The 24,172-nt window shown below is 57.5% G+C and overlaps 9 protein-coding genes across 9 annotated transcripts; 5 read left to right on the top strand and 4 right to left on the bottom strand.

Annotated features, from left to right (window-relative positions):
* Positions 1-165: 165 nt before the first annotated feature.
* Positions 166-1,338, top strand: C8Q71DRAFT_686588 (cyclin-like protein; the record flags this gene model as incomplete). The annotated part of the gene is made up of 4 exons (XM_047919810.1): positions 166-313; positions 365-554; positions 615-807; positions 856-1,338. Coding segments are annotated over 4 exons (1,014 nt in total), but the record flags the coding sequence as incomplete, so codon positions are not given.
* Positions 1,339-1,617: 279 nt separating this feature from the next.
* C8Q71DRAFT_90286 (uncharacterized protein) lies at positions 1,618-6,441 on the top strand. The gene is made up of 4 exons (XM_047928806.1): positions 1,618-2,277; positions 2,334-4,543; positions 4,596-5,350; positions 5,408-6,441. Exons 1-4 carry the CDS (start codon positions 1,813-1,815, stop codon positions 6,256-6,258), a joined length of 4,281 nt encoding a protein of 1,426 aa, XP_047778048.1. The 5' UTR covers positions 1,618-1,812; the 3' UTR covers positions 6,259-6,441.
* Positions 6,442-6,518: 77 nt separating this feature from the next.
* C8Q71DRAFT_762987 (chondroitin AC/alginate lyase) lies at positions 6,519-9,392 on the bottom strand. The gene is made up of 7 exons (XM_047923970.1): positions 8,878-9,392; positions 8,695-8,826; positions 8,568-8,637; positions 7,977-8,518; positions 7,468-7,915; positions 7,207-7,405; positions 6,519-7,144 (listed from the first exon to the last, which is right to left on the bottom strand). The coding sequence occupies exons 1-7, from the start codon at positions 8,930-8,932 to the stop codon at positions 6,602-6,604; spliced, it is 1,989 nt and encodes a 662-aa protein (XP_047778047.1). The 5' UTR covers positions 8,933-9,392; the 3' UTR covers positions 6,519-6,601.
* A 137-nt stretch (positions 9,393-9,529) lies between these two features.
* C8Q71DRAFT_709230 (uncharacterized protein) lies at positions 9,530-11,391 on the top strand (the record flags this gene model as incomplete). The annotated part of the gene is made up of 5 exons (XM_047920671.1): positions 9,530-9,838; positions 9,888-10,079; positions 10,142-10,313; positions 10,400-10,734; positions 10,798-11,391. The coding sequence occupies 5 exons, from the start codon at positions 9,530-9,532 to the stop codon at positions 11,389-11,391; spliced, it is 1,602 nt and encodes a 533-aa protein (XP_047778046.1).
* Positions 11,392-11,478: 87 nt separating this feature from the next.
* C8Q71DRAFT_90039 (uncharacterized protein) lies at positions 11,479-15,652 on the bottom strand. Its single transcript, XM_047928801.1, has 19 exons — positions 15,426-15,652; positions 15,329-15,369; positions 15,258-15,272; positions 15,175-15,203; positions 15,001-15,125; positions 14,811-14,956; positions 14,620-14,745; positions 14,464-14,568; positions 14,333-14,413; positions 14,165-14,282; positions 13,697-14,114; positions 13,547-13,648; positions 13,474-13,491; positions 13,350-13,427; positions 12,993-13,296; positions 12,312-12,939; positions 12,086-12,260; positions 11,675-12,032; positions 11,479-11,622 (listed from the first exon to the last, which is right to left on the bottom strand). Exons 1-19 carry the CDS (start codon positions 15,487-15,489, stop codon positions 11,566-11,568), a joined length of 2,988 nt encoding a protein of 995 aa, XP_047778045.1. The 5' UTR covers positions 15,490-15,652; the 3' UTR covers positions 11,479-11,565.
* Position 15,653: 1 nt separating this feature from the next.
* On the top strand, positions 15,654-16,984 carry C8Q71DRAFT_90007 (GTP-binding protein ypt5). The gene is made up of 5 exons (XM_047928795.1): positions 15,654-15,817; positions 16,008-16,048; positions 16,096-16,233; positions 16,295-16,673; positions 16,728-16,984. The coding sequence occupies exons 1-5, from the start codon at positions 15,757-15,759 to the stop codon at positions 16,871-16,873; spliced, it is 765 nt and encodes a 254-aa protein (XP_047778044.1). The 5' UTR covers positions 15,654-15,756; the 3' UTR covers positions 16,874-16,984.
* Positions 16,985-17,237: 253 nt separating this feature from the next.
* Positions 17,238-19,084, bottom strand: C8Q71DRAFT_724294 (uncharacterized protein; the record flags this gene model as incomplete). The annotated part of the gene is made up of 3 exons (XM_047921629.1): positions 17,238-17,247; positions 17,289-18,803; positions 18,861-19,084. 3 exons carry the CDS (start codon positions 19,082-19,084, stop codon positions 17,238-17,240), a joined length of 1,749 nt encoding a protein of 582 aa, XP_047778043.1.
* A 771-nt stretch (positions 19,085-19,855) lies between these two features.
* On the bottom strand, positions 19,856-21,341 carry C8Q71DRAFT_762972 (uncharacterized protein). Its single transcript, XM_047923969.1, has 5 exons — positions 20,524-21,341; positions 20,401-20,469; positions 20,307-20,339; positions 20,167-20,253; positions 19,856-20,060 (listed from the first exon to the last, which is right to left on the bottom strand). The coding sequence occupies exons 1-4, from the start codon at positions 20,891-20,893 to the stop codon at positions 20,246-20,248; spliced, it is 480 nt and encodes a 159-aa protein (XP_047778042.1). The 5' UTR covers positions 20,894-21,341; the 3' UTR covers positions 19,856-20,060; positions 20,167-20,245.
* C8Q71DRAFT_858521 (uncharacterized protein) lies at positions 21,127-24,072 on the top strand (the record flags this gene model as incomplete). Its single annotated transcript, XM_047927528.1, has 5 exons — positions 21,127-21,366; positions 21,417-21,680; positions 21,734-22,355; positions 22,407-22,435; positions 22,492-24,072. 5 exons carry the CDS (start codon positions 21,127-21,129, stop codon positions 24,070-24,072), a joined length of 2,736 nt encoding a protein of 911 aa, XP_047778041.1.
* Between the last annotated feature and the right edge of the window lie 100 nt (positions 24,073-24,172).

Genomic DNA, 24,172 nt, shown 5'->3' with positions numbered 1-24,172 from the left:
GAATCTCAGATCCCCGACGCCTCCAAGCGAGGCGCCCGTTCATTGCGCTTCGCCAGATTCAGACTCGGAGTGGCCTGTCCAAGCCTACACATCCTCCGTTCCTCTCCACGCCCCTCCTACACGTCCAGCATGGCTGCAGACCAAGCAACACCCGAGAACGCAGAAGCATCCTCCAGCAAGCGCTCCATCTACGAAGCTAGTACGCAGTACCGTCACTGGCGTTTCTCACCGGAGGACCTCGCGCACACACGCGCATCCCTGAACACCGCTGCCGTCTCTCTTATACGCGACGCTTTCGAGGCAGACGAGGCACGTCGTCCCTAGTATGAATGTGAACTCCTGCTCAAGCGACTGTTGCAGACAGGGTCCTCGGCGAACGTGTCCTTCCTGAATGCTGATGAGGAGAGCTTGTTGGTCAAGCTTTATCTTACCAAGATACCACAACTATGTAGCCTCTTCCAATTCCCTGAGGAGGTAGAAGCTACCGCCATGACATACCTCAAGCGGTTCTATCTGAAGAATACTGTTATGGATTGGCATCCGAAGAATGTCATGTACGTTTCCTTATGTAACCACTAGTTGTATGCGTACTAAACTGCTACACGAAAGCACAGGCTAACCGCACTGTTCCTGGCGACAAAGACCACAAATCATCCTATACCTGTTGCTACATACACGTCACGGATCCCCAAAACCCAGCCCTCCGATGTACTCGACTTAGAGTTCCTTGTGGCACAAAGTCTCGGCTTCGACTTCGCTGTGTGGCACGCACATCGAGCGCTATGGGGGTCGGCATTAGACGTCCAGGTAAGGGTCCATGTACTCGGCCAGTGCACAGGTCTCACAACTATTCAGGTCTTACCTGATATCACCTCAGCGGAAGTACGTCGCGTGCACCAGATCGCCCTCAACTACGTCCATGCGTCGCGGTTGACAGACGCTGAGTTCATCTATACTCCTGCACAAATCGCCCTGGCATCTCTGTCCATGGTTTCGGCACCCCTGGCGGAAATCTGGGCGCGTCGCACATATGCCGACAAGGCAGACCTGCTGCTCGCCGTTCTCGAACCAATCAAAACCATGATATCCACTCATGGACAAGCACCCGACGTGGAGGCCGTCCGGAATGTGGACCGGCGGCTGAAGCTCTGCAAAAATCCGGAGAAAGTGGTGGGGAGCAGAGCATATATGAAGAAACAAGAAGAGGCAGAGCAGAGGGCATCTGAGAAGCGTAAAAGGAAGGCGGCTGCGGCAAGGAAAGCGATGGAGGAAGGGGATCCGTTTGGTAGCGAGCTCGCCGGGGATGTCGGGATAGAGGACGATGACGATGACGATTGAAATATCGAGGTGCTAGATTGGTGGCAAGTTTCTCGATTCTGCGATATACTTTGATGCTCCTCGTACATAGTTAGTATGTCATTCTGAGATGGCATCTGCATCGTTACTACCTCGACCCCCATGAACGCCGACGAACGATATGCTGCCCTCCGGCGGTACAGGTGTGCTGTATATCATAGTACAGCAGTCCTAGGCTGGCTAGCCAAGCGGAGACAGCGTTGGTGGGAAACCTCGGTCGGCCGTAAATGGGTGTGATCAGGCAGCTGAGTGAGGGCAGCACGCGCGTCGTCCGCGTCGCTACAAGTACACCGCCTGCTCTCAGCCACCGCGGTCCCACCCCTGCCTGGCCGTTCCTCCCGGTCGACCATCGCTGCCGCACTCCTACGCGTCTGCGGCGATACCCTCTTCCGAGTATCCTGTCGGGTTGGTGGCGAGGTTCATCGCAGCCAGCCACTTCTGTGGCGGTTGTAAAAAATGACTTTGCATCCGGCTGGCCTGTCCTCAAATACCCTCGATGACAACCCGTCCTCCTCTTCTACTACCAGCTCCCCTCCACCTACGGGCCTTGATCAGTGGAGTGATACGCACGGCACGGTGGTGAACGAAGACGAGAGAGACGTTCTGGAGATGAACACTCAGGAGGACGTTGTAGCCGCCGCCAAGGTCCAGGTGGTCGCGACCCCTGACAAACCGGTTGCACCCTCTCCGGCAGCCATCGACTCCGCTCCACAAGACAGTATGCAGGACCCTGCATCCGACATGGACGCTACGAGCGTCCGTAGCATGCCCGTCGTGCAGGTCACTGAGCCGACAAGTCCTACTCCCGCGAGTGCTCAGAGCGCGTCACACTTTCCGACGAGTTCGTCCGGGATGGGCTTATCACCTAACCCGTCGTCGAATGTCAATGCTCGACGCAATCGGCATCGTACAACTCTTGATGTGAGTCCGTCCTTGTATTCGCTTTTGGCGAGGTGTTGACATAGTGTATGCGACAGACCCGCGCCTCGAATCGCTTGTCTGGATTCTTTTCCTCCTTGATCCATCCAGGTCGCCGAGAGACCATCCCTCCCACTGTCGAGGAGTCTCGCTCCACATCGTCCACCCTTGTCAACAACACATCGAGAGCCTCGTCACCAGGACCCTCCCGACCGTCTACTCCGCCCCCGAGATTACCCCCGCCTAGTCTCACTGAGCTGGGCCTTGCGCTCTCCTCTATCACGTCTAACATCACCCCTTCCCATGCGAACGGTCCGCCCACAAGTGGGGCATTCCTCAAGCCGCACTACTTGCTGTTGTGCCATTCTCAGGGGCTGGATGTACTGTCGCTGGTGTCTCCGCCTTCACCACAGCCCTACGCTCTTATCAGAAGAGTGTCCTTCAAGAGTGTTGTGGTCATGGAGCACCGAGGTGTACTCGTCGCCATCGCCGGCAGGAGGAACGGAGTCAGGGTATATGCTCTGGAGGACATACGGCGAGCGGTCGAGTGGAGGATCGATGTCGAGGTTCGGCGTGAGCAGGAACGTGCGCGGAGAGAGGGAGCGAAACGGGGTCCGCTGTCGGCTGTAGAACCTCGCACGGAGAAGAGGCGGTCGTTCAGCAATGAACGGGAAAAGACGCCAGTCACGCCGTCGGCTGCAACCAAGGCGAAGCGTCGCTCGTCCATCTCTGTCCTCCCTGCCGTCCCTGCCGCACCTCCAGCTCGTACGACGAACACTAGGCGGCCCAAGACGGCGGAGGGACCCACGCAGTCTCCTACCTCCTCGACACCCGTTGGGCCCCCTCCCGCATATACTAGCAGTGCGACGCCGCCACGCGGCCTTGAGCCTCAGCGAGGACTCGAACCACCCGCTATCGAAGTTGTGCCTACGCGGTCTCGTGCGACTTCGTTGAACGATGTTCTACAGGGCACCGTGAGCAGACGGCACACCGGCGAGTTTCACATCGAGCAGTCGATCGGAGAACGGCCTGACGACTCGAAGGCTGATTGGGCCTCAACAAGCGACGATGAGGCTATAAACGTCGTCGCTGCCCCGAGCGGTAGCCAGGTGTTGGATGAACGGACTAGCTCTATGGCTACCGTCCCTACATTGTCTAACATGTCCCCGCAGTCGAATGGTTCCGTTGACCTCAGTCGCACGCAGACGTCATCCTCTCTGCAACGCCGGAATCGTCCCGCGAACCTTGACCTATCGATGTCGAGGGCCAACTCTACAGCAACTGTAACCGCCGCGCCTCCGTCACCCAACGCCGCGCTGTTGACCTTGCAGCAAGCATTGTCTCTTTCACCGCAACCTCATACGCCTCGGGTCATGCGCAGCATGAGCTCTGCTGGCACCGAGCTCTCACCTGGACAAGATGCCGATGTGGACGGGGATGCAGACGGAGATGCGGACGGGGATGCGGACGGAGATGCGGACGAGGAAGACGACGGAGACCCTGATCCTTCTTCCCCTACGACGCCTACGCGCGAGCGAATCTCTCTTGCCGAAGCTCTCATGGAAAGTCGTTTACCGGAACTGCCTCCAGCAGGCACTCGCGTGGAACAAGCTCCAATTCTCCTTAGTTCACAGAGCGCAGCTTCGACGAGCCCTCGCACCTCGGAGTCGGGGACAGTTCTCACGAGACGAAGCACAGGCGATCAGTCAAACCGTCGACGCCGACGCTGGTCCGTTCTAGATGGCATATTTTCTCATTCCCCTACGAACTCGCAGTCGTCCATCCCAACGCTGCAGGAAGACGTCACTTTTGATCGCGTTGCGTCCCCATCGGAGAGCAACGACCATGGTACCCGGGAAGACATTCCTGTCGTACCCAACCGGCCGTCGACCCTAGCTCGTAGTCACTCGAATCTTGTACCCGCATCTGAGGCAATACCGCCAGCTCGCCCCTCCAACCCTTCCAGGCCGTCGACATCCCCCGGACGTACCACCTCCAACTCTCGTTCCCATAGAGATCGGTCCGCGACCATAGGCAATATACCGCCACTACCAGCCACAGCTCGGTTTCTCCCTCGGATCATCACGAACGCCTTCCAAAATCGGCGGTCCGATGACCTGCCTGTGCTACCTCGAGTTGGTGACGGTGACAAGAGGCACATCGGTTTGGTCCCACCATCGCAAGCACCTGCGCCTAAGCTTGAGTATGCGAAACTGCCCGGCACGAAGGGTGCAGTCCTCGTCAGGGCTGTGGAGACAGCAAAGAAAAGGTTTGTTGTCTATCTGATACGCACCCACTAGGTCGTTAACCGCACCCAACAGCTTCTTGGCTATCCTTTGCGGAGAGAACGGCGAGAAGGTGGAGCTCTTTGCTGGGACATACCGCACCGCCCTTCAACTGTCTCGGACTTTCATCCTTCCGGACTCCCCAAGGTCCTTGGAGCTGCAGTTGCAAGGTGACGATCTGGTTGAAGTATTCCTCGTGTTTACCCAGAACGTTTTCGGCCTTGAGCCTGCTACGGTACGAGTGCGGGAAGTGAGAGTTGGTCGCGCAGAACGGCGAGCGGCTCGGCGTCGAGCTCGAGGGAATAGACCTGATACGTCTGGTGATGGCGATGGCGATGCAAATGCTGCTGGAGAGGAAGAGACTGCCGTGAGTGTCAATGTGGTGTCGACAATCTCCCCCGCTCCTGGTGATGGTGGCACAGCAAGCCCTGCGGTCACTCCTGCTGGTACGGGAATGCAGACTCCGGAGGCCGTGCAGTCGCAAGCAGCGGCCTCCACGGACGAGTTGCTTACGCTTGCAGCAGCCCAATCCAGCCCATACACTACCTTCCAGCAACTGACGTTTGCCCCGAACTTCCCTCTTGCCGCTATCGCCGACGAGTATATCATTCCTCCTACGTACACCTCTTTCATCGACTACCGGAACACGTACGAACCAGAAGTTAATGGGGATACGAACGTGGACCTGGCTCAAGTCCAATTCGCCCAATTTTCGCCTCCTGGTCTCCCGATACCTACGCCTGCGCCGCCGTCAAAGTGGTACTATAGGGATCCGAAGGGCGTCATACACGGTCAGTACAGCGCCAGTGTGCGTGGTGCATCAACGCTAATGCACATTACATTTACAGGTCCATGGAGAGCAACGCTCATGCAGGCGTGGTACAGGGATGCTTTGTTGCCCCCGGACCTGCCTGTCAGGCGAGAAGAAGACAGCGAATACACATTGCTGAAAGACCTGCGATTGCAATGTGTCGACCCTACGCACCCTTTCCGATCTTCCCCTCCCATGCCCACGACGCCTACCCAGCCGCAACCTCTAGCTGTCACCGATTCTTCGAAACCTCTGTTGCCGCCAATATCATTACTGGCTCAGCCCAGGCATTTCGGACCACCCGCGCTGTTCTTCTCTACGCGCGGTGGACACAGCACTACAATTGTTGATGCTCGAGGCAGGTCGGTATTGAAGGGACGATTCCTATGGACCACGGACGACGAAGATTCATCTTCGATCCGCCTCGGCGACGTCAAGCGTCTAGAAGCCTTCGACGTCGACGATCGTGCGGTCCTCGTCGCGATGCGCCAAGGCGGTGTCGAAGTTGTCGACTTCCGTGACGCGCTTCTTCGGCCTGCGGATCATTCCCGCACGATCTATCCTCATTTCCAGCCTCCGGGCTCGAGCATCAGTAGGCGCGGGCCTTTCGTGTGGAAGATCGGCACGCCCCTGATGTCCACTCCCTCGATGTCGTCTCTCTCGTCCGCTAACTTCATCCCTGCGAAGTCACCTTCGCTGACTCACCGGAAGAAGAGCAGCACGGGGCCCGTGAAGTCGCCTCGCTCTGACTTTACGCTCTCTGGCGATGCGGATTCCGACAAGACGCAAGACGAGGTGCTCTTCCTCGGTCGGAAGGACGATGACGTTTACTTCTGCGAGAAGCGGGTGAACTCGTTCCGGATATTAAGGTTGTCGCCCTCTGCTTGATGTTGACGTTGTTATGCGAGATATGCTCTATTTTTCATCTAATACTTGCAGGATCCGGAATGCCACTCACGACCTCTGCATCACGTACAGCCATGCCCTAGTTGCCCATCCCTGTCTCCATAGCCATAGCAAACCAAGGACGTGACAATTGTACAGGCGGCAGTCTTATCCTTATTTCGCGAGACCCACTCATTCACGCATGTATCTACACCACCAAGCCTCACATGCAATATATATCACTCTCCGCTGTACAAGCATAGGTTGTTTTAGTGCCAGATGATACTCACGACGTCCAAACGAATGACAGTGGTATAGATAAAAGGATGAGATAAATACAATGGCCCTAACCAACAAGCAGCGTGGTGTTCATATCTCTCGGGAGGATCTCATAGTACGAGCGTACTTGCTCGCAGGTGACATAGACATTGTCGTCCAGCTCTGCTGTCGAAGCGTTGTTGAAGATGCTAGGACATGAGAAGGGTATCGGCTTAGCAAGGGAGAACGAGCCAAATGCAGCGCCTGCAGCGTGAGCCTCGACGTCCGACGGCTCGTCCGCCACAGCTGCACTTCTGGCCATGATGTCGCTGCGCTTGTTCGACTTCGAGGACGCTGCAGGCGAATTGGGCAGGGCAGCTGTCTGGTCGTAGAACCAGAAGGGCTCGCTTTTGTAGTCGCTGTCGTGCTTCTGGAGGAAGGCCGCGTACTTGCCCTTCGGGTCGCCGTATGCAGCAGCGACGGCAGCGACGTGTGGGAAGATGTCCGAGATGTCCTCCGAGCCCGGGTCAACACCCATGACGTAGTCGAGCGCATTCTGGATCGTCGCGCCATACTTCGACTTGGCTGTCCAGAAGTTCTGACCAAGTTGATCGCCGATCTTCGCGTTCGTCTGAGCGGGGTGACATCAGTGCGTTTGTGATGGCCTTCGTCGTGATTGAATGAGTCACTTACGATCATGGCTTCGAGGTTGAAGCACCGGTAGTGGAATGGCCGCGTGCGGGAAGCTTCGAAGGGCTGCTCACCCGAGGCGGCGACTTGGTCCTTGAACTGGTTGTTGAAATAGTTCTTCACAGCCGTGGTCGCGCCCTGAGTGTCGCCCACGTAAAGCTTGGCCGCTGCTAGCTGGTTGACATAGAACGTGAGATGATTGCTGCATTCGTTGAGTCGCGATTAGTAGCCGTACACCCAATGAAGGCATGTGCGTTTACTCACTTCGCTTTCGACGCAACCTCCTTGCCAAGGTCGCTCGTCTCCAGCCACGAAATGTATGACTTCGTCCAGGTCGTCATTGCCTGATCCCGAGCCGACGTCCAGTCTGGGCTGTTCGCGGCCTTCAGCAGTTGGATACCATTGACAACCTTGACGAGGCCGCGCAGATCCAGGACGCCCGTGAAGGTACCTATCTGGTGATCCTTACCCGGGCCACGTACGAGCTGGCCATAGCTCATGTTTGGCGTCATGCCCGTCTTGGACGAAATGAAGAACGTGTCGATGAACTCCGCAGCATTCTTCGACGCCGTGCTGGATTTCTGGAGCACGTACGCAATACTGTTGTAGAGCACCGACTCCGTCATGTGCACGGCCGCAGGGGAGTCAGGCAGTGTTCGCACGTCAGGATTGACCTTGCCGTCGCGAACGACATAAGGGCACGTCGTCCAGGCTGTAACGCAAATCAGTACCTGGACGGGTGAATGGTGTGGCCATGGTAACTTTGAACGTACTTGCGCTAGGGGCCAGGGACTTCGTGGGCGACGGTGTACAAGAGCTCCTCTTTGACTGCGTCTTTGCTGGTGCCTCAGCAGGTGCAGGCGTACCCATCATAGTACCAACAGAACTAGAGCTCTGCGTAGGGGGGATAGCAGGCTCCGACACACCCACCGGGATCGTTGGTGAGGGCAGCCCATCGACCACACCATCTTGACGTGCATTGACTCTAGGCTGGTTCTGTGGCTTCGCAGCCTTGTCACTTCCGGTGGATATCGGCGGCTGGCCTTCTGCGAGCGCCGCCTTCCATTTCTGAATGCGCTTGTGGGTCCCGAAGACGGCTCGCTTCTGCTTAGGGAACGACAATGAGTACCCAGGGTCGAGGCGGACGAATAGCTCTGAGCCCCCGTCGTCATCACCACCGTCCTCGTATGGGTCGGTACCAGTAGTGTCGTCGTCGCTGTCGTCATCGTCACTTCCATCGTCCCCATCGTCACCTCTACTAGGGTTGGCCAAGTGGTTCGTGCCACTGGTGCACCAGTTACAATCAGGCCAGTGACTGGAACGGGGGTTGAGCGCATGTTTGGCGTCATAAACAGACCACTTACTAAGGGGCCCAGCTCAGGTAGTCACGCAGATTGCCACTGGGAGGCTTTACGCTGCCCTTATCGGTGACGGCTGTGATTTCTGGTCAGAATCAAGGTCAATGTGTCTGACCTAGCTCAGGAAACATACACCATGGGCCTGACTTCGCGGTGCTGCCGGCACTGCTGATGATACTCTTTTGAGAGTCTGCAGTGTTGCTCGAGCCGCTCGAGCCTGCTTGCTTTAGGACGTAGTTGACATTAACCCAGTCATTGGTATCAGCTGCAGTTATGTCAGTGTCGAAAGCGACCGGTGACTTCGCGGAGTACTCGCCGTAAACAAAGGATGCCGCGGCGGCGAAAAAGAGTGTGGTCGTAAGCCCATGCATGTTCACGGGTACAAGAGATGACGAAATGAAGGGCAGCACAGCTGAAGTTATAGGAACGGCCTCCAGCACAGCTTAGAGAGCGCGATAGGAGCGCTCTCAGGGGAGTCCACATGCTTTGGCCCGTATAACAGATCTGACCGAGGCTGACGGCGCCGGTAACACGCTAAGACAATAGACTGGTCTGAACCCGAAGATCAGCGCCTTTGCATCATCAACGAAGGCTGGAAGATCAAAAAAAGACATTGATTGCAAGCATCTGGGCCAAATTCAGGTCAAAGACCAGAGGTCGCGAAGACTGCCCCTGGACTCGGAACCATCAGGGGATTCTTGTGGCCTTGTGTCGTACGATTATTTCGGCAGTGTATGTAGAGACGGAATTCACGGTTTCAACGCCGACCGCGCTGATCGAGGATGCCAAGGAGCACACACGAAACGGAGGGAGTTGAGTGCCGGGACCGAGTGATCCGGGGAGAGGAGGGTTGTGGGTGCCAGTGCGTCGCCACGTTACGCGCGCGATCCCATCACGTGTGCGCGTCGCAGATGCCCGGCTGCACCATCGCACGAGCGCCTGTAACCTCTCCCGCTCTGTCACCGCAGATGGCGTCGGGCGTCCCTAGGCCATCGACCAGCACAACCGTCGTGCTCAGAAAACGCAAGAGGGACGACAGTCCGCTCGTTTTGCGCATCTCCTCGTCGCCGACTCCAAGTTATACGGCCTCTCACTCTGAATCCGAGTATGAGCAGAGCCCTCATTCCCCAGTCATTTCTATCTCCTTGGGACCTGGCCCATCTAGAGGACACGTGAAGAACAAGAAAAAGCGGTACACATGCGATTTTGATGGCTGCGACAAGTCGTACTCGAAGCCTTCTCGACTAGCAGAACATCAGCGCTCGCACACCGGAGACGTATGCTTGCATTTTTATCCTCGGATCACCTGTCTCACCTGCGTTGCAGCGACCCTTCATCTGCGCGACATGCCAGAAATCATACCTTCGCGAAAGTCACCTTCAGGCACACTCTCGCTCGCATTTGCCAGAATCGGCCCGACCGTTCGTCTGCGAGGAAGCAGAGTGCGGGAAGCGCTTCTGGACGTCTCAGCATCTCCGCGTGCATGCAAATCTGCACAAGGGAGAGATGCCCTTCAATGTGTGTATACTGCTGCGCCTTGGCGTTTGCTATGGCTCACTTGTAATTTTAACTCTTCATAGTGCGCCGAGCCATCCTGTGACGCGACGTTTGCCAAGCAGTACCAGCTGCGGGAGCATATCTGCTCGACACATGCTCCTCCCGGGACTAAGTCCTACCGTTGTGATCATGATGGTTGCAGCAAGTCCTTCGCCACTAATCAGAAGTTGCGTGCACACGTCAAGACACACGATGGTTCGTTCTCTTCCTCGTAGATCCATCCACTTCCTTTCTCTATGTCCGTCCGTCTGATGGGAGCTCTTGACTGAATGTTGAAACAGAGAAGCGCTACACCTGCGTGCACGCGTCATGTCTACCCGCCGCGGGCCACCCACCTACGTACTTCGCAAACTGGACGGCTCTCCAGCACCACATGCGCACTGCCCATCCGCCCACATGCCCCTATCCTTCGTGCAGCGGCAAGACGTTCACTGCCCAGAAGGGTCTCCGCGCTCACTTGAAGATTCATGCTGAGCGTGACCTCGAGGCGGAGCTCGAGAAGGCCGAGGAAGCGAGAACAGGTGAGGACGACCGCCCACGAAAAAGACGTAGAGGCGGGGAAGTTGGGCGCGGCTGGGTGTGTCAGGAGTTGGATTGCGGGAAAGATTTCAAGTCGGTGAGTCTCATCGCGCCCTTGATCCTTCATGATGCCATGGACTGATGGCGCGCTTGCATGCAGAGAAAATCACTTATGACACATCGCAACGTGACCCACCTAGGCCGACGAGACTTCGCCTGCTCGATATGTGGGCGTACCTTCGGGTACAAGCATCTCCTCCAGCGACATACCGCACAGACGCACCCGACAGAGCCCGTCTCCTCCGACTCCGAGTCGGAGGACGACGCAGGAGAAATCAGCGAGGGGGGGACGGAAGGCAGTTCAGACGAGCAGGAGGATGATGACCCAGGGGGTAGGGAAGAGACAGCAAAACCCTCAGTGACGTTCAGCATCGACTTCATCACTGGGGCTGCGTACGACACTCGTTCGCAGGCACGCCTGAACAACGGCACACGTAGTCTACGGTGCCCGTTCCCGGACCTGCCGCCGTCCTTTTGCGTCAACAACGGGGGCAATGGCGTGGCCGCGGACGACGGTGCGACGACGGCCCCGACGACTACGGGACAACCACGGTGCCAGTATGTATTCAGCAGAGCCTATGACCTGCGCAGGCATCTGCTTGCTGAACATGAGGTGGAGGTCGCGAAGGAGGTTGTTGATGAGTGGGTCAAAAGCACCAAAGCGGCGAGAGCGAATGAGGCCCAGGCTAGTTAGGCGGTGCCCTACGAAGCTATGTATGCTGGATCTACTCACCTGGACATCTTGGAATTTTCTCTCTCCATGCATGATCACCCTCAAGCGTCGGACTCATCGTGCACCAAGTCATAACAAGACAAGAGTATAATGATACAACAGTGGGTATTGAAGTTATGTTCTCGATGATAGCCATCAAGGTGTGAAGAAATCATCCCTGAAGTCAAACGCCCCGACAGTCTTGCATTCAACCTCAACTAGAAGTCAATACGGTGGCCTCGCTTGGGAAATAAGTGCTACTCACCCCATCCTTGTCCTCGCTCAAAAACTTATCGCTCTTGCTTCTGATGACCACGAACCGCCGGCGTGCGTCCATGAGTGCAGGCTGCACCTGCATGCCCATCAAGTCGCGCACGATCTCCTTCTGAATGGCGTCAGGTAAGTCATTCTCCTGCACTCCGCTGTACTGCTCCATCGCCAGGGCGATGGACGACTCGAGCAGATTCCGGGCGTCCATTCCGAGCACTTCGGTCTGCCAGGAGATCCACTTCGCGGCTGGGTCAATACCGCCTTTCGCGCAGCGCGTCAATGGTGGTGAGCGGAGGAGCGATATCTTCCCCTCTTCAATCATCTCGAGCAGGTCACTGAAGAGGAATTCGCCTCTGGGACAGTGGGGTCAGTGAGAGATTTCTGGGAAGGACTGATTACGACTAACTTGTCGAACAGCGCCACCGGGGTGTCGCCTTGGCATGTCAATTTGGCGAGCATTGCTATTACCGACGGTAGGATGTAACACTCCCACATAGGATGCTCGTCTATCTTCTTGATGAGCTCGTATACTCCGACGATGTTGTTGAGGACCGCCGACGGCGTGAAGGTCACTATACCACCTACATCACATGTTAATTAGATGGATATCCCTTCAGATACATGGTACGAACCTAGAGGATAGATCTCACGTATCCCCCAGCGGTCAGGCGGGACGCTCTCATGCGTTCCATATGTGTAGAACCTGATTTCGGACCGTTTGCTACGCCTCTCCGCCAGCGCCGGAAGTTTGTGGAAAGTCTTCAACGCGCCAACATGCACGAATATGATGCGCACATCGCTCTTGTACCCCATATCCATGGCCTTCAAGGCCGTCAATACGGCCCGCAGAGCAGCGGTCTCCATACCGGGCGGCTCCCCCACAGTGCCATCTGCGGGCGAGTACCAGATGCAGTATTTGCGTGAGTACGAGGATAAGAATTTGTACAAAGAGTGGGGGACATTCAGGATCCGCAGTGCTCGATGAACCGCAGGATCTCTCGCGATCGTCTCGCGCGTTGCGGTCTCCACTGCAGGATCCAAGTATACGCTCGACTCCACATCGGCCCTCGGCTTGAACCACTTCGCATCGTCAAACTCTTGTCGACTCAGCTCCCATGGCAATAGAGCGGCCACCATGGGGGCATCTATCGTTGCCTGGGGGGGCACCTTGAGGAGTCGACACAGCTCGTTGATGGACGGTGGGAAGACAAGCATGAGTGCGACCTCTACGCCATCCAAACTCAGGCGTGCGTATGTAAACTGCACGGAAGGCTATCAACACCCAGAAACACAATGGTCTGCCTGAGACTTACCGCGCGTCTTGCCCTCAGGTGAGCCGCTAGAGCGACCACAGCATCATCATCCGAGTCTTCGCCGGGCCCGAGTTTGGCAAACTGCTGAACTTGGATACAACTACGCAGGATCATGTAGATGTCGGCCGCTTCGTGTAGCTTGCCTAACCGGATCGAGTCCACTGCGTTGAGGCAGATACTGAAGCGTAGACCATTCGGACGGGGGTCTGATGCATCCCACAGCGACAAATTGCAGAGGCGTTGTGCTCTACCCTCTTCGACCTCGATGAAGGCTTCGCCCGTCCACTTCCACTTCTTTGGGATCCTGTGGACGAACATGAACGTTTGGCCAGTAAGACCGTCGTAATTGATGCCAACCTGCCAAGAGCTGTGGGCTTTGCGGAACTACTTGCAATGGGCGCGGGCTTCCGTATCGGGGGCTCCATCGCCGTTTCGCTAGTGGACGTTAGAAAAATCATGGATCTATGAGAGGAACACTCACTCCATCGGTGCTGCCATGCTTTACAAGGTTCAGTAAGTAGCCATGGGATTAGCGGAGACAAGAAGGTACTCACTCAGCAGGCATCATCGTTGAGAGGAATTGATCGACATCAGACATTGCGTTCATTGCAGCTGGCGGCTGCATAGTCCGCCTCGGTAATGGAACCGGTGGTCGCCTGTAGATACATCAGTCGAAGACCGGTCTACGGTAGTGGCAGACGAACTGTTCTGGTGCTGGAGAGTACTGAGGGGCAGACTGTTGCGGAGAGGGAATGCCTTCCGGAGCAGCTGACGATGCAGGAGACGGCGCCAACAGGGCGACAGGAGATGGGTGCTTCTCCTGTACGGGCGTATTCGACGCACTACCTGTGGCTGCCACGTTCTTCTTGAAGGAAAGCTTGGATAGTTGACCTCGCTGTATGGGAGGTCTGGCTGGCACCAGACTGTGAACAGTCTCTGCCAGACGCATCTTGGTAGGTATCCCGGTTGCGACCGATTTGCCTTTGCTCCCTGCTGAAGCTTCTTGTCTGACAGGCTCTTTCGGAGCTGGCTTTCCAGGAGCTGTCTGCGGTGTGTTCGATTTCGTTGAAGCGGCCTTTGCAGAAGCAGCTTTCGCGGCATTCTGCTCAGCTTGCGGGCGATCTATCCGCGTGTATCAGGACCACCATTGTCATCGCGAAGAGGTTACTCGCCTTTCAAGGCCAGCGACACATCCGGCGATGAATGTCCCTCTGAGCCTGAGAAGAGGGATCCCGCGCGATCGTTCTCTTCGGCATCGGCTGACGGTCCTGCTTTGCCTTTGCCCTTATCCTACTCGGCTACAGTCAGCGATTTGCCACAACAAGGAACATATCGCTGACCTGATTCGCAGCCACCTGTGTGCTCTCCACCTTTCGAGCTTTCTTCCGCAGAGGTTTACTTGTCGAGCCATCAGAAGATTCCTGAAACGAACATATGAGAAGGCATAGGCAAGCTAACATGGAGAACGCACAGCTTCAGTGACGGGGCGCTTCGGAGGTTTCAACTTGATTCTGGTCAATGGGACACCGCTCGAAGCGGAACTATCTGATTCATATGTACCATCGTCCGAATCTTGCTGTTACTTGTTAACTGACGAACCTTCGACCTAAGAGCCACCGTCACTCACCGTCCGCCGCGTGGGCGCTGTCGGCTTCGTAGACTTTGTTGTCTTCGCCTTCTTGGCCAGAGCAGAGGAGGAAGGCGTTTCAGATCGTGGATGCCTGATCTTCCCTACTTCCTTCTTCTTCGCTCCCTTGACATATAACAAGTCGTGAGTTCAACGCAACTCTGGCACACCCATAGCGCCGGAGGCAATACCTTGGTTCCTGTTCCTGACTTCTTCCGTTTCAACGGGGGTAGAGGTTTCGGAATTTCGCCTCCCGACGACTCGGAAGACTCATTAGCATCCGACTGTGGCTGGTTCGACGCATCGAAATGCTTAGCGAAGAACGCCTTCTCCCTTGCTACACACATGAGTGTATGAACGACGCCATACAATAATACCTACCGATGAACGTCGGTGTCGCATACACGGTGTGACCCCGTGGATAGTCTTCAGTGTCGTAACCAACATCGGCCCAGAAAGCTTTCAAGAGGCGATCGCATTCCTCAACGTTCTTTTCTGGCTCCCAACTGAACCACTTTCAGCTTATCAGCAGACGATAATTACGATGAGACGTACGTGTTGTTGTCCGAATCATAGTTGGCCCACTATTGCACACATCATGAGACTAGTGATGCACATCGCACCGAGGACGGTCCTACCTTGACATAGTATTTCTAATGGCGAAGCTGTATCAGTACAGCATTGGAGGTTGCCTTCTATTTGGACGCACCCATTTGCCATTCTTAGCGACTTTCGCCTTGGTAATGACCTCTGTGGATACTAAGTGAACTTGACCCCGGTCTGTGAAGTCACTGACAGTTATTTACCGACGATATATTGCTGCTCCTCTTCGGAGGACGACTCCTGCGCGACTTTCTTCTTCTTCGCCATGACTTTAGCGGGTGCTGCCAAGGACCGCTGTCCGATGGTGGGTTGCTATCAGAATACCAACTTCCAGAGAGGAGCAGAGTATATTCGACAGGCTGCAGCGCGCGGTGACCGTGCCGCCACTGCCGCGTCTGAGAGAACGGCATGCGCGGGGCAGCAAACATGCGATAAACAAGGACAAGGCTGGCCGCTGAGCGCCCCCTGCGCCTCGCGCTTCCTCGTTACGCCATCACCATCCTCCAGCCCACCCATTCTCCCTCATCTCTAGACATGGCCGACGGTGCTTCGGGCTCAGCGGAGAGGTCTGTTCAGGTCAAGTTGGTGCTGCTAGGTGAGACTTCGCTCCGAATTCGCACAGTGCAGATCGTCCGACCCGCCTCGCGGTCTGCATCGCTTCCGCCGTAGCAGCGTTTGCATTACCCTGAGCCGCTATGGGCCTTTCCAGGGGGCTGCAGAGCCTGACTTTATGTGATGAGTCATTCGGTGGTGGAGCTCGTACTCACGTCTGTTGTATGAAATAGGCGAGGCAGCTGTCGGGAAGTCGTCGGTGGTGCTGCGATTTGTGAGTGCTTCCCACATGGACGTTGGTCGTCTCTAAATCACTGGCAGGTCTCGAATGAATTCCAAGCCAACAAGGAGCCCACAATCGGAGCTGCTTTCCTCACTCAGAAGTGTCGGCTGGAGGACCGTGTTCTGCGATATGAGATCTGGGACACTGCTGGCCAGGAACGCTTCCACTCCCTTGCTGTATGTCACACACGCAAACGATTCGTATCGCTACTAATGGTCAAGGTCTCTTTTCTTACAGCCTATGTACTATCGTAATGCCCAGGCTGCAGTCGTAGTCTACGATGTCACGAAGGCCTCAAGTCTGGAGAAGGCGAAGACATGGGTGAAGGAGCTGCAACGGCAAGCCAACCCCAATATCGTCATCGCTCTCGCAGGCAACAAGGTCGATCTCGTTCAATCCTCGACCGCGCCCGCAGCCGCGGCTACCTCCGAATCGGAGGATGAGGCCGACGATGCTACTGCCACACCAGGTGAAGCCCCTGCTAGCGGCGAATCAGACAGCTTGAGGCAGGTGCCGCGGGAGGAGGCTGAGGCCTACGCTCAGGAAGCTGGTCTACTCTTCTTCGAGACTAGTGCGAAGACCGGTGAGGGTATCGTGGAGCTCTTCACCGAAATCGGTATGTATGTTATTCTTGCCCTGATGCATGTGCTTACTGGTGTTCCTGGTACAGCCAAGAAGATTCCCATTGACCAAATTCTTGCTTCCTCCCGGGGCGGTGCAGGCCGTCCGGGCGCTGCTGGTGCTCGTGCCGGCGCGCAGGAGGGTGTCAATCTCGAGGAGAACGCTGCGAAGAGCAAGGATTCTTGTAACTGTTAGATGCAGGCGAACAATTGTCCCGCTAGCGTTCCGCCTGCCCCACACCACCGGTACCCTTACCCTTACCCCTCCTACCGCTACCGTCATCGTTCCGTCTTTTGTCTCCTTGTCTGATCTATATGGTTCTCAGTACATGTATTTGCTTCTACTATTACAATTGGACAGATCCCATTGTTTGCTGTGGCCCGGCGCGTCGTCCAGCAACGAAGGAACGATAGAATGTTAGTGTGGATGATGGACAAGATCTACGTATGGTGGTGGGACCGCATCGTGTGGGTTGTCCTGAGTTGCACTGTCCGGTACGCGGTAAGGTGGTGGCGCATGTCCGTGTTCCTCGTGCTCAGCATCTTCATTCAACGCATGATCATCGGTGTCTGGCATTTGCAAAGAGTTCATACGAGACGGAGGATGTGACCTAGGCGATTGGTGCGTGCCCTCGGGATCTCTGAAGTCCGAGTCTATCGACGGCGGTGGGTCTGAGGGATCGTCCATGGGAGGTGGCGGAGGCGGCGGGGGTCCTGCTAACGAATCGTCAGAATGGTCGAGGCCCAACGCCAGCCCCATCGCTTCTATGGCGGCGGTCGGGTTCATGCTCGCCAGCGATGTGACGTCTGTGTCTCGCGAAGCCATCTCGACCGTCGGCGGTGGTGTGAACGAGCGATCCATGTCCGCGTAGCCATCAAACTGCTCCGACGGCGGGAAGCCATACAGGACGCCCTCGCCCTCGATGGCGCCGTTCGGCTGCATCGACGGGGGTGCCATCGTCGGGTCCTCGCTCAACGGGATGTAGATCTCGTGCTCGGACTCGAGGAACGTGGGCAGCCGTGACGAGGTTGACGCTTCGGGCTCAGAGAAGAACGGCGGCGGCGCCTCGCGCTCCTCGAAGGGCGGTGGGGCACTGTGGTAGCTTGGGCCCGCCTCGCCTTCTTCGTAGCGCGGCACGTCAATGTCTTCCAGCCTGTTCGTCCGCACTGGCGGCTGGTCGTGCTTCTTGTGGTAGGCAGTGTCCACGGATTGTTCCACCTGCGGTAACTCCGCCGTGGGAGGGAGCAGTACGATGGGGATCTCCAGCGTGGAGACACGCTCCGTGTGCGAGGACATGTTCATGAACGCCACATGGACGCGGAGGCGGAAGGAGACCGAGTGTAGCAGCGTCGTCTGGGTGATGGTAGCGCACTCCACGGTATCCGGCGCGTAGTAGTCTTCTGAAGGCAAGTCGTGCGGCTGCATCGCCAACGGGGAGCCCACTGGTGGATGCAACACGAGACGGATTTGGACTGGTCGTGCGGGGTGCAGCCGACATGCTGCACCTGATAGCGCGATGACCTTCTGCTCCCCGGGCACGGGAGGCATCGTCTTCGCGTCCGACGACGGTCGTGTTGACGAAGACGGCTCGCCAAGGATGCTTTCTGTTGCCACAGCTGAACCAGACGAGAACTCATCTTCGGTGCTCGTGCGCACCCGCACAATGCGCACCAACTCCGCACGGACATTCCGCAGTCTCAGCCCCTGTTCCACCACCAACTCCCGCCTCGGAACGGGCACGGTGAGGTACACCGGGATCGGCTCGCCCGCCTTGAACGTCGTCCGCGGCACCTGCACCTGCATCGCAGTGGGCTCCGCGAGCTGCCGCGTCTCCGGGGCGATCGTGCACACATGCGAGTGCGATGTATACCGGCGGGTGTGGACCAGCACTGACTTGGTGAGCACGGGCGCGCTGCGGCCCGCGGCGTACACCTTCGCGGTCAACGTGTGTGAGAGCGAGGAGCGCAGCGAGTGTAAGCACTGCGCGGTGTCCGGAGGGAGCGGGATCGCGAACGGGAAGCTCGCGCGTCGGTTCTCGGAGCTCGACGAGGCGAGCACGACTTCCGTGTTCCCCAGCTCGATCTCCGTCTCGTATGCGGTCTCCACGGAGCGCAGACACATCGTACTAGCACGCCCGCCGATGTCAGCGTGCAATCACAGAGCGCGGCAATACCAGACGTACATCCTCTCCCAGCCGAAGTCGTCCGCGCATTTCAGCTGGAGCTCGCCCTCGATCGCGGCGTGTTCGCCGTCCGCGCCCAGGTAGCCCGCCTGGAAGCTCACGTCGTTGCCTATAGGGATGATGATGATCTGCGGCTCGACGACCGCACCCGTCCCGTCCGATCGCGTCTCGTCGTCCGCGGGGTCGGGCGAGTAGCTCGGGGGTGGTTCCGCGTCGTGAGGCATTACACTTCAGCGAGCTAGCAAGTTACAACAGTGGTGTCGTGATAGTACAGTCGAAGGTGTGCGGGCGAAGTCGAGGCGTGCTCAGAGAAGCGAAGGCTGTATAACGGGATCGGGAAATAGGGAGCGCTCCATGATCATACTAGGAGACAATGGGGTGACGGGTCGAGCCAAGCGTATTAGGCCGACCGATGTGCGCCTCCGGGGCGTTTCATAGATCCTTCTCGGATGTAGGCGTCGGTCTCACTACAAGATCCATATCTCATCACACAACCCTTTTGCGCACGTAATCACACAACTCTTGCTTGCAGCAGCTATACATTCAGCATCTATACGGCAGTCACACACTGCGATACAACCGTCTACATGAAGCACTCCTACATACAAAGCCACAGAACGCGTCGCCCGGAAAACTGCGCGCCAGGCCACAGCCCTACGCAGTTACCGCCGCTGTCACAAATTCCAATCGAGCAAGTCAGCAGCCGCTTCGAGAAGATTTGTCCATACTCGCGCCGAAACAGCAGCGGTACACATGTCAACCTACAACACGCCGATGGACTGGGGAGCAGGCTGACCACGGTCTTGGCGACATTTGACCTTGACGCGCCTGCGGGACGCAGCTGCGCAAGGGGTAGCCGTTTGATACGTGCGGTCACACAAGGGGGCAGAATGGGCTAAAACGGAGATGGATTGCGTGTCGCTGTGATACTACAGGTGAAAGTACATCTGTCCGAAGCATCAGCAACCACCAAATGGACAGCTTGGATATTATACCTGGCACAATGAAAAGATGCACAATATTATGCAGTAGCATGTCCCCGGAAGGCGCCATTGCGCACTACCCTCATACGAGTGATGATGCTCGCTGAGAGATGATAATCTCGGTAAATCGATCTTGGCTACACATTGACCTCGCACAACCACGGGAAGAGGTAGACGAGGCTTCGATAGAGCCTGTTTGTTGGTCACAGCTTGCAAGCTGTGCCGGATCATCCGACTTGTTGTCTATGTGATACAGATATATTGCGCACACCTGTGCCTTGGTTAGTCAACGAGCGACAGAGAAGATTCCAGGCCCGGCTCACCTAAAGATACACGAGCATTGATGGGTATATCGCCACATAATGGTACAGATATTGCCAACGAGCCAGCTCAAGTCCAGCATCAAAAACCTGCACAGGGTTCGTCACATGGAACGGAGTGAACAATGACAATTGTGACTGACAGCAATCACAGTCAAACGGACATAACGGCGTGTCTGCAAGACCAGAGAGTCAGCGATTCTGGACCGCTGTGCACGGCGAGGAAACCCCGCTTACCACCACCTGAATTAGACATCCCGAGTTCGTCCTCTTTGTAGATGGTGTAACCCTCTTCTGTCTTCTGTCCTGTGGAGCAAATGTGAGCCGAGGGGGGTGACAGGGCTCGTCGATGAGACATACGGGGCCCGTTGCCTCTGGAGTCCTTGAACCTCGTCTCTTCGTCCTTGTCGGGCTTGCTGCGTTTTTTCTTCGTTGCTACTGGAGCAGCGGCCAGCTTCGCCAGCTTGGCTGCCTTGACTGACGTTGGTACGGCTACGTTGGCAGCTGGCGTTGGGTTGACTGACGGGTCGAGCACGGTTTCTGGCACTCGACGTTTTGCAGGCTGCGAGTCATCGATATCATCGCGCTTCCTCTTGGCTGTCTTTTCCTTCTTGTTCTTCTTGCTCTTCTTCGGAGGCTCTGCAGCGGAGGAGGAGGCAACGGGGACGGGGGCCTTGGCCCTGCCGGGTGTTTTTGCAGCAAAAATGTCGTCGATTTCGGAGGGAGGCATGGGCGCGTGGTGGCAGTCACGGGAAGAGAGACGGGCGGCTAGGTGGATCGGGGGTCGCCGTCCCTCACGCCCTCGAGGCCTGCGCGCGGCCAAGCCAGAGAACCAGGTCAGCAGAAAGAACCCAGCGCCGCCCAGAAGCGGGTGGATACTGGATCGCAGATGTGGGTGGTGTCCGGGTGTCGCGCGTGCGCCGCTGATGGTCTGGCAGGCAGCAGAACAGCGACAACAGCGGGATGGGTAGCGACGGCGGGGGCTACGGGGCTGGCGGGGGGTTCGGGGGGCTGGACGCGCTGGCTGCGAAGCAGATGGCGGCGCTGCAGGCGACGTCGCTGGCAAAGGCCGGCAACCGTTCTGCGCCTGGCGGAACCTCGGTGCCTTATTTCGGCGGATTGTTGACACCGCAATCACAGCCCGGGCGGGGTTCGCTGGGCCCTCCCCTCCCGCCCCCTCACGGCTCACCGCCACCGCCCAACGTGAGTCGCCCAGCCACAGCCCATGCGCACGCTCATCTCCCTCCTGCCAGCCGACCATGGCCCTCCAACAGATGCAGCAGCTCCAGAAGAGGCGCCAGTTCCTCGGCGGGCTCGCCACCGTCCACTCGCGCAGCAACCCCCTTCCCCCCGACCTCGTCGGCGTCCCCTGGCCCCAGGGCTACGACCCCGCCTCGTCCCCCTGGAAGCCCCTCGACATCTCCCGCGCAGACCACGGCGTCATCCGCCTCGCCGCCAAGGACGTCGATCTCTACAAGCTGTGGGTCCTTGTCCTCCAGGGCGGCGGCGGCCACAAGGTGCGTCCTCGGATCTCCCCGCTGCCCACCCGCTCTTCCTGACCCCCACCCAGGTGAACCAGCAGGGCCTATGGCCCGCCATCCTCCGCCAGTTCGACCTCCCAGACCAGTTCCCCGAGCCGCCTCAACACGGCCAGCCCGTCGCCCCCGTCCTCGCGCGGTACTACATGATGATCGTCGCGCCCTTCGAGGAGGCATACCGGAGGAACCTGCGCGAGCAGCAGATGCGCGCCGTACAACAACAAGGTGCGCAGCAGATGCCAGGCAGTGCACAAGGCGGACTGCCCGACGGCCTGCCAGGCCCCTCCAGCATGGGTGCGATGCCAGGCATGTCCTCCGACGCAAGCATGAACATGGGCGCTATGGGTCCATCCATGTCGTCAGGATCGTCCCAGATGCTCGACAGTGCGGTTCCGAACCAGGCATCACCCCCCAACCCTTCCCATACGCCGCAGCTCGCGCAACACTCCCCCGTTGCCGGGCTAAATGGGGCTGCCGGCATGAGCGCATCCTCGAGCTTGACGCACATGACCCGATCAACTTCGAGCCTCGGACCCAGTTCCATTGTGGGACAAGAACTCAACGGCGCTGACGCCGACCAGGAGGCCAACGGCCGGAAGCGCAAATTGGGAGAAGCCGAGGATTTAGACCCGAAACGCGTCAGGCAGAAGACAGGTGCGTCCTATATAGCTTCCCTGCAGACCGCGCAGCCGACCCCTCTCGCAGGTAGCGCAGACCTCTCTGACATGCGGGCCGTGAGTATTCCCCTCGCCCTGTGAATCCGCACCCTGACCATATGCCATTGCTGCAGTCCGTGCCTCCAGCCGGGTCGCAGAACGGACATGCTGCACCTGCGCCGGCAAGGGTAATCAAACAGCCGTCCCGACGCAGGATCGAATACGTTCCACTCGCCAGGCCTTTGGAAACCTCTGGCGGGAGGGACGTCGATGCAGTCCAACATGAGCTCCTGCGCGCCAGCCATCGGCCGCTTAAGGACATGAATGAATGGGGACAGGTCGACATTGACGCCGTCACACTGTCCCTGCGTTCACGTCTGACGACGGAACTGTCCTACGCTCTGACTACATTCACCATGCTTACCCTCATGCGATACCCACATAAAGAACCAGGCTTCCCGATCCTCCAAGCCCCAGAGTTACTGGAAGAGGCCCTCGACTTGCTCGAGGACATCGCATTCGACGGCGACGACGACGCGTTCATAACGCCTGCGCCACATGGCCACATTCGGACGCACAGGGAGTTGGTTAACGGTGTGGTGGAGGAAGGCGCAACACCTTTTGCAGCCCTACACCCAAAACAAGGGTGGAAAAATCCTGACACCGGACCTCGCCCACGTACGGGCGAGACAGTACTCGCAGTGATGAACATCATCCGAAATCTATCCAATATGCCGGACAACCACGACTACCTCGCAAAACACGATCGCTTGCTTTCGATCATCCTCCGTCTCTCTCGTTTGGCTCCGTCGGACGATCCAAATGCGCTGCCATTACCCGCCTCAAAAGTACTGTCACTGCAGGACCTACTGACATTGCGGAAAGATGTCGTGCACATCCTCATCAACGTCGCGGGGACCATCACATTCTCCTCTGCCACCCCTCCTCCAAAACAAGATGTACTGAATGTGCGCCGCGCATTCGAGCTTCTGGCCTCGTACCTGGTGGATCCAGTAGAAGCCGTGCCGCCCTTCGCCAGCATGCTCATGTCGGGCATCCCACCAGCCGTCCACCACCCCAAACCCCCGCCCCTCGCCGACGTCACGCTCGAAGCGTTCACGCGCCTCTTCCAGCCCGACGACAACCGGCGGATGCTCTGCCAAGCCGTCTCGCAAGAGTGGCTGTGGACGCTGATGCAGTCGCTCGTGCACCGGCTGCCCGTGTCCGACAACGACTTCCAGGTGGTCATGCGCGACGTGTGGCTCGGCTTCGTCGAGAAGCTCGTGATGGCGATCTACGCGCTCGCCTTCCTCGCGCCGCCGCCGCTCAAGAAGCGCATCAAGACGAACCGCAGCCTCGGGTTCACGAAGGTGCTCCTGCGGCTCGTCAAGAAGTTCTCGATCTACTCCCCGCCCGACGCGCGCATGTACTTCATCATCTCCGTCCGCCGCGCGATCGAGGCGATGCGCCTCATCGATGACGCGGAGGACTCGTTCGACGCGGCGCAGATGCCGTCGGGCACGACGCTGATGTTTGGCATGGGGTACGGCGAGCACGGCGAGAGCAGGCCACAACGCGGCATGGGGCTGTTGAGCGGGCACCAGGACGAGATTACGTGGGGCTTGATGCTGCAGCGCGAGATCGTTGCGGATGACTTGATGTTTACGGAGCTGGAGAGCTTGGTGCGGGTGGATAACACGCTGTCTGTCTCATGAGTCGATCTACGCTTGCTTTTGTTGTTGTCACGCTATGCATATGTATTAGTATTGTATTGGACCCAATCTGACCATCGGATCGCCCCACCACGCAATCATC

The sequence above is a fragment of the Rhodofomes roseus genome (assembly GCF_022264815.1).
Source record: "Rhodofomes roseus strain CIRM-BRFM 1785 chromosome Unknown C8Q71scaffold_12, whole genome shotgun sequence".
Classification (NCBI taxonomy): domain Eukaryota; kingdom Fungi; phylum Basidiomycota; class Agaricomycetes; order Polyporales; family Fomitopsidaceae; genus Rhodofomes; species Rhodofomes roseus.
This window is presented reverse-complemented; position numbering and strand designations above follow the sequence as displayed.

What these genes read in the sequence shown, in the direction of transcription:
- C8Q71DRAFT_90286 (XM_047928806.1), top strand. Translation starts at nt 1,813, where the DNA reads ATGACTTTGCATCCGGCTGGCCTGTCCTCAAATACCCTCGATGACAAC. An exon ending in GGCATCGTACAACTCTTGAT is followed by an intron (nt 2,278 to 2,333) that starts GTGAGTCCGTCC and finishes TGTATGCGACAG; the next exon opens with ACCCGCGCCTCGAATCGCTT. An exon ending in GTGGAGACAGCAAAGAAAAG is followed by an intron (nt 4,544 to 4,595) that starts GTTTGTTGTCTA and finishes CGCACCCAACAG; the next exon opens with CTTCTTGGCTATCCTTTGCG.
- C8Q71DRAFT_762987 (XM_047923970.1), bottom strand. Translation starts at nt 8,932, where the DNA reads ATGCATGGGCTTACGACCACACTCTTTTTCGCCGCCGCGGCATCCTTT. An exon ending in CGCGAAGTCAGGCCCATGGT is followed by an intron (nt 8,638 to 8,694) that starts GTATGTTTCCTG and finishes CAGAAATCACAG; the next exon opens with CCGTCACCGATAAGGGCAGC. An exon ending in TCAACCTCGAAGCCATGATC is followed by an intron (nt 7,145 to 7,206) that starts GTAAGTGACTCA and finishes CACCCCGCTCAG; the next exon opens with ACGAACGCGAAGATCGGCGA.
- C8Q71DRAFT_90039 (XM_047928801.1), bottom strand. Translation starts at nt 15,489, where the DNA reads ATGGCGAAGAAGAAGAAAGTCGCGCAGGAGTCGTCCTCCGAAGAGGAG. An exon ending in TGTGTCGCTGGCCTTGAAAG is followed by an intron (nt 14,115 to 14,164) that starts GCGAGTAACCTC and finishes ACACGCGGATAG; the next exon opens with ATCGCCCGCAAGCTGAGCAG. An exon ending in ACCTGAGGGCAAGACGCGCG is followed by an intron (nt 12,940 to 12,992) that starts GTAAGTCTCAGG and finishes CCTTCCGTGCAG; the next exon opens with TTTACATACGCACGCCTGAG.
- C8Q71DRAFT_90007 (XM_047928795.1), top strand. Translation starts at nt 15,757, where the DNA reads ATGGCCGACGGTGCTTCGGGCTCAGCGGAGAGGTCTGTTCAGGTCAAG. An exon ending in GGTCAAGTTGGTGCTGCTAG is followed by an intron (nt 15,818 to 16,007) that starts GTGAGACTTCGC and finishes TGTATGAAATAG; the next exon opens with GCGAGGCAGCTGTCGGGAAG. An exon ending in AACGCTTCCACTCCCTTGCT is followed by an intron (nt 16,234 to 16,294) that starts GTATGTCACACA and finishes CTTTTCTTACAG; the next exon opens with CCTATGTACTATCGTAATGC.
- C8Q71DRAFT_762972 (XM_047923969.1), bottom strand. Translation starts at nt 20,893, where the DNA reads ATGCCTCCCTCCGAAATCGACGACATTTTTGCTGCAAAAACACCCGGC. An exon ending in CTCCAGAGGCAACGGGCCCC is followed by an intron (nt 20,470 to 20,523) that starts GTATGTCTCATC and finishes TTTGCTCCACAG; the next exon opens with GACAGAAGACAGAAGAGGGT. An exon ending in GATGTCTAATTCAGGTGGTG is followed by an intron (nt 20,340 to 20,400) that starts GTAAGCGGGGTT and finishes CTGGTCTTGCAG; the next exon opens with ACACGCCGTTATGTCCGTTT.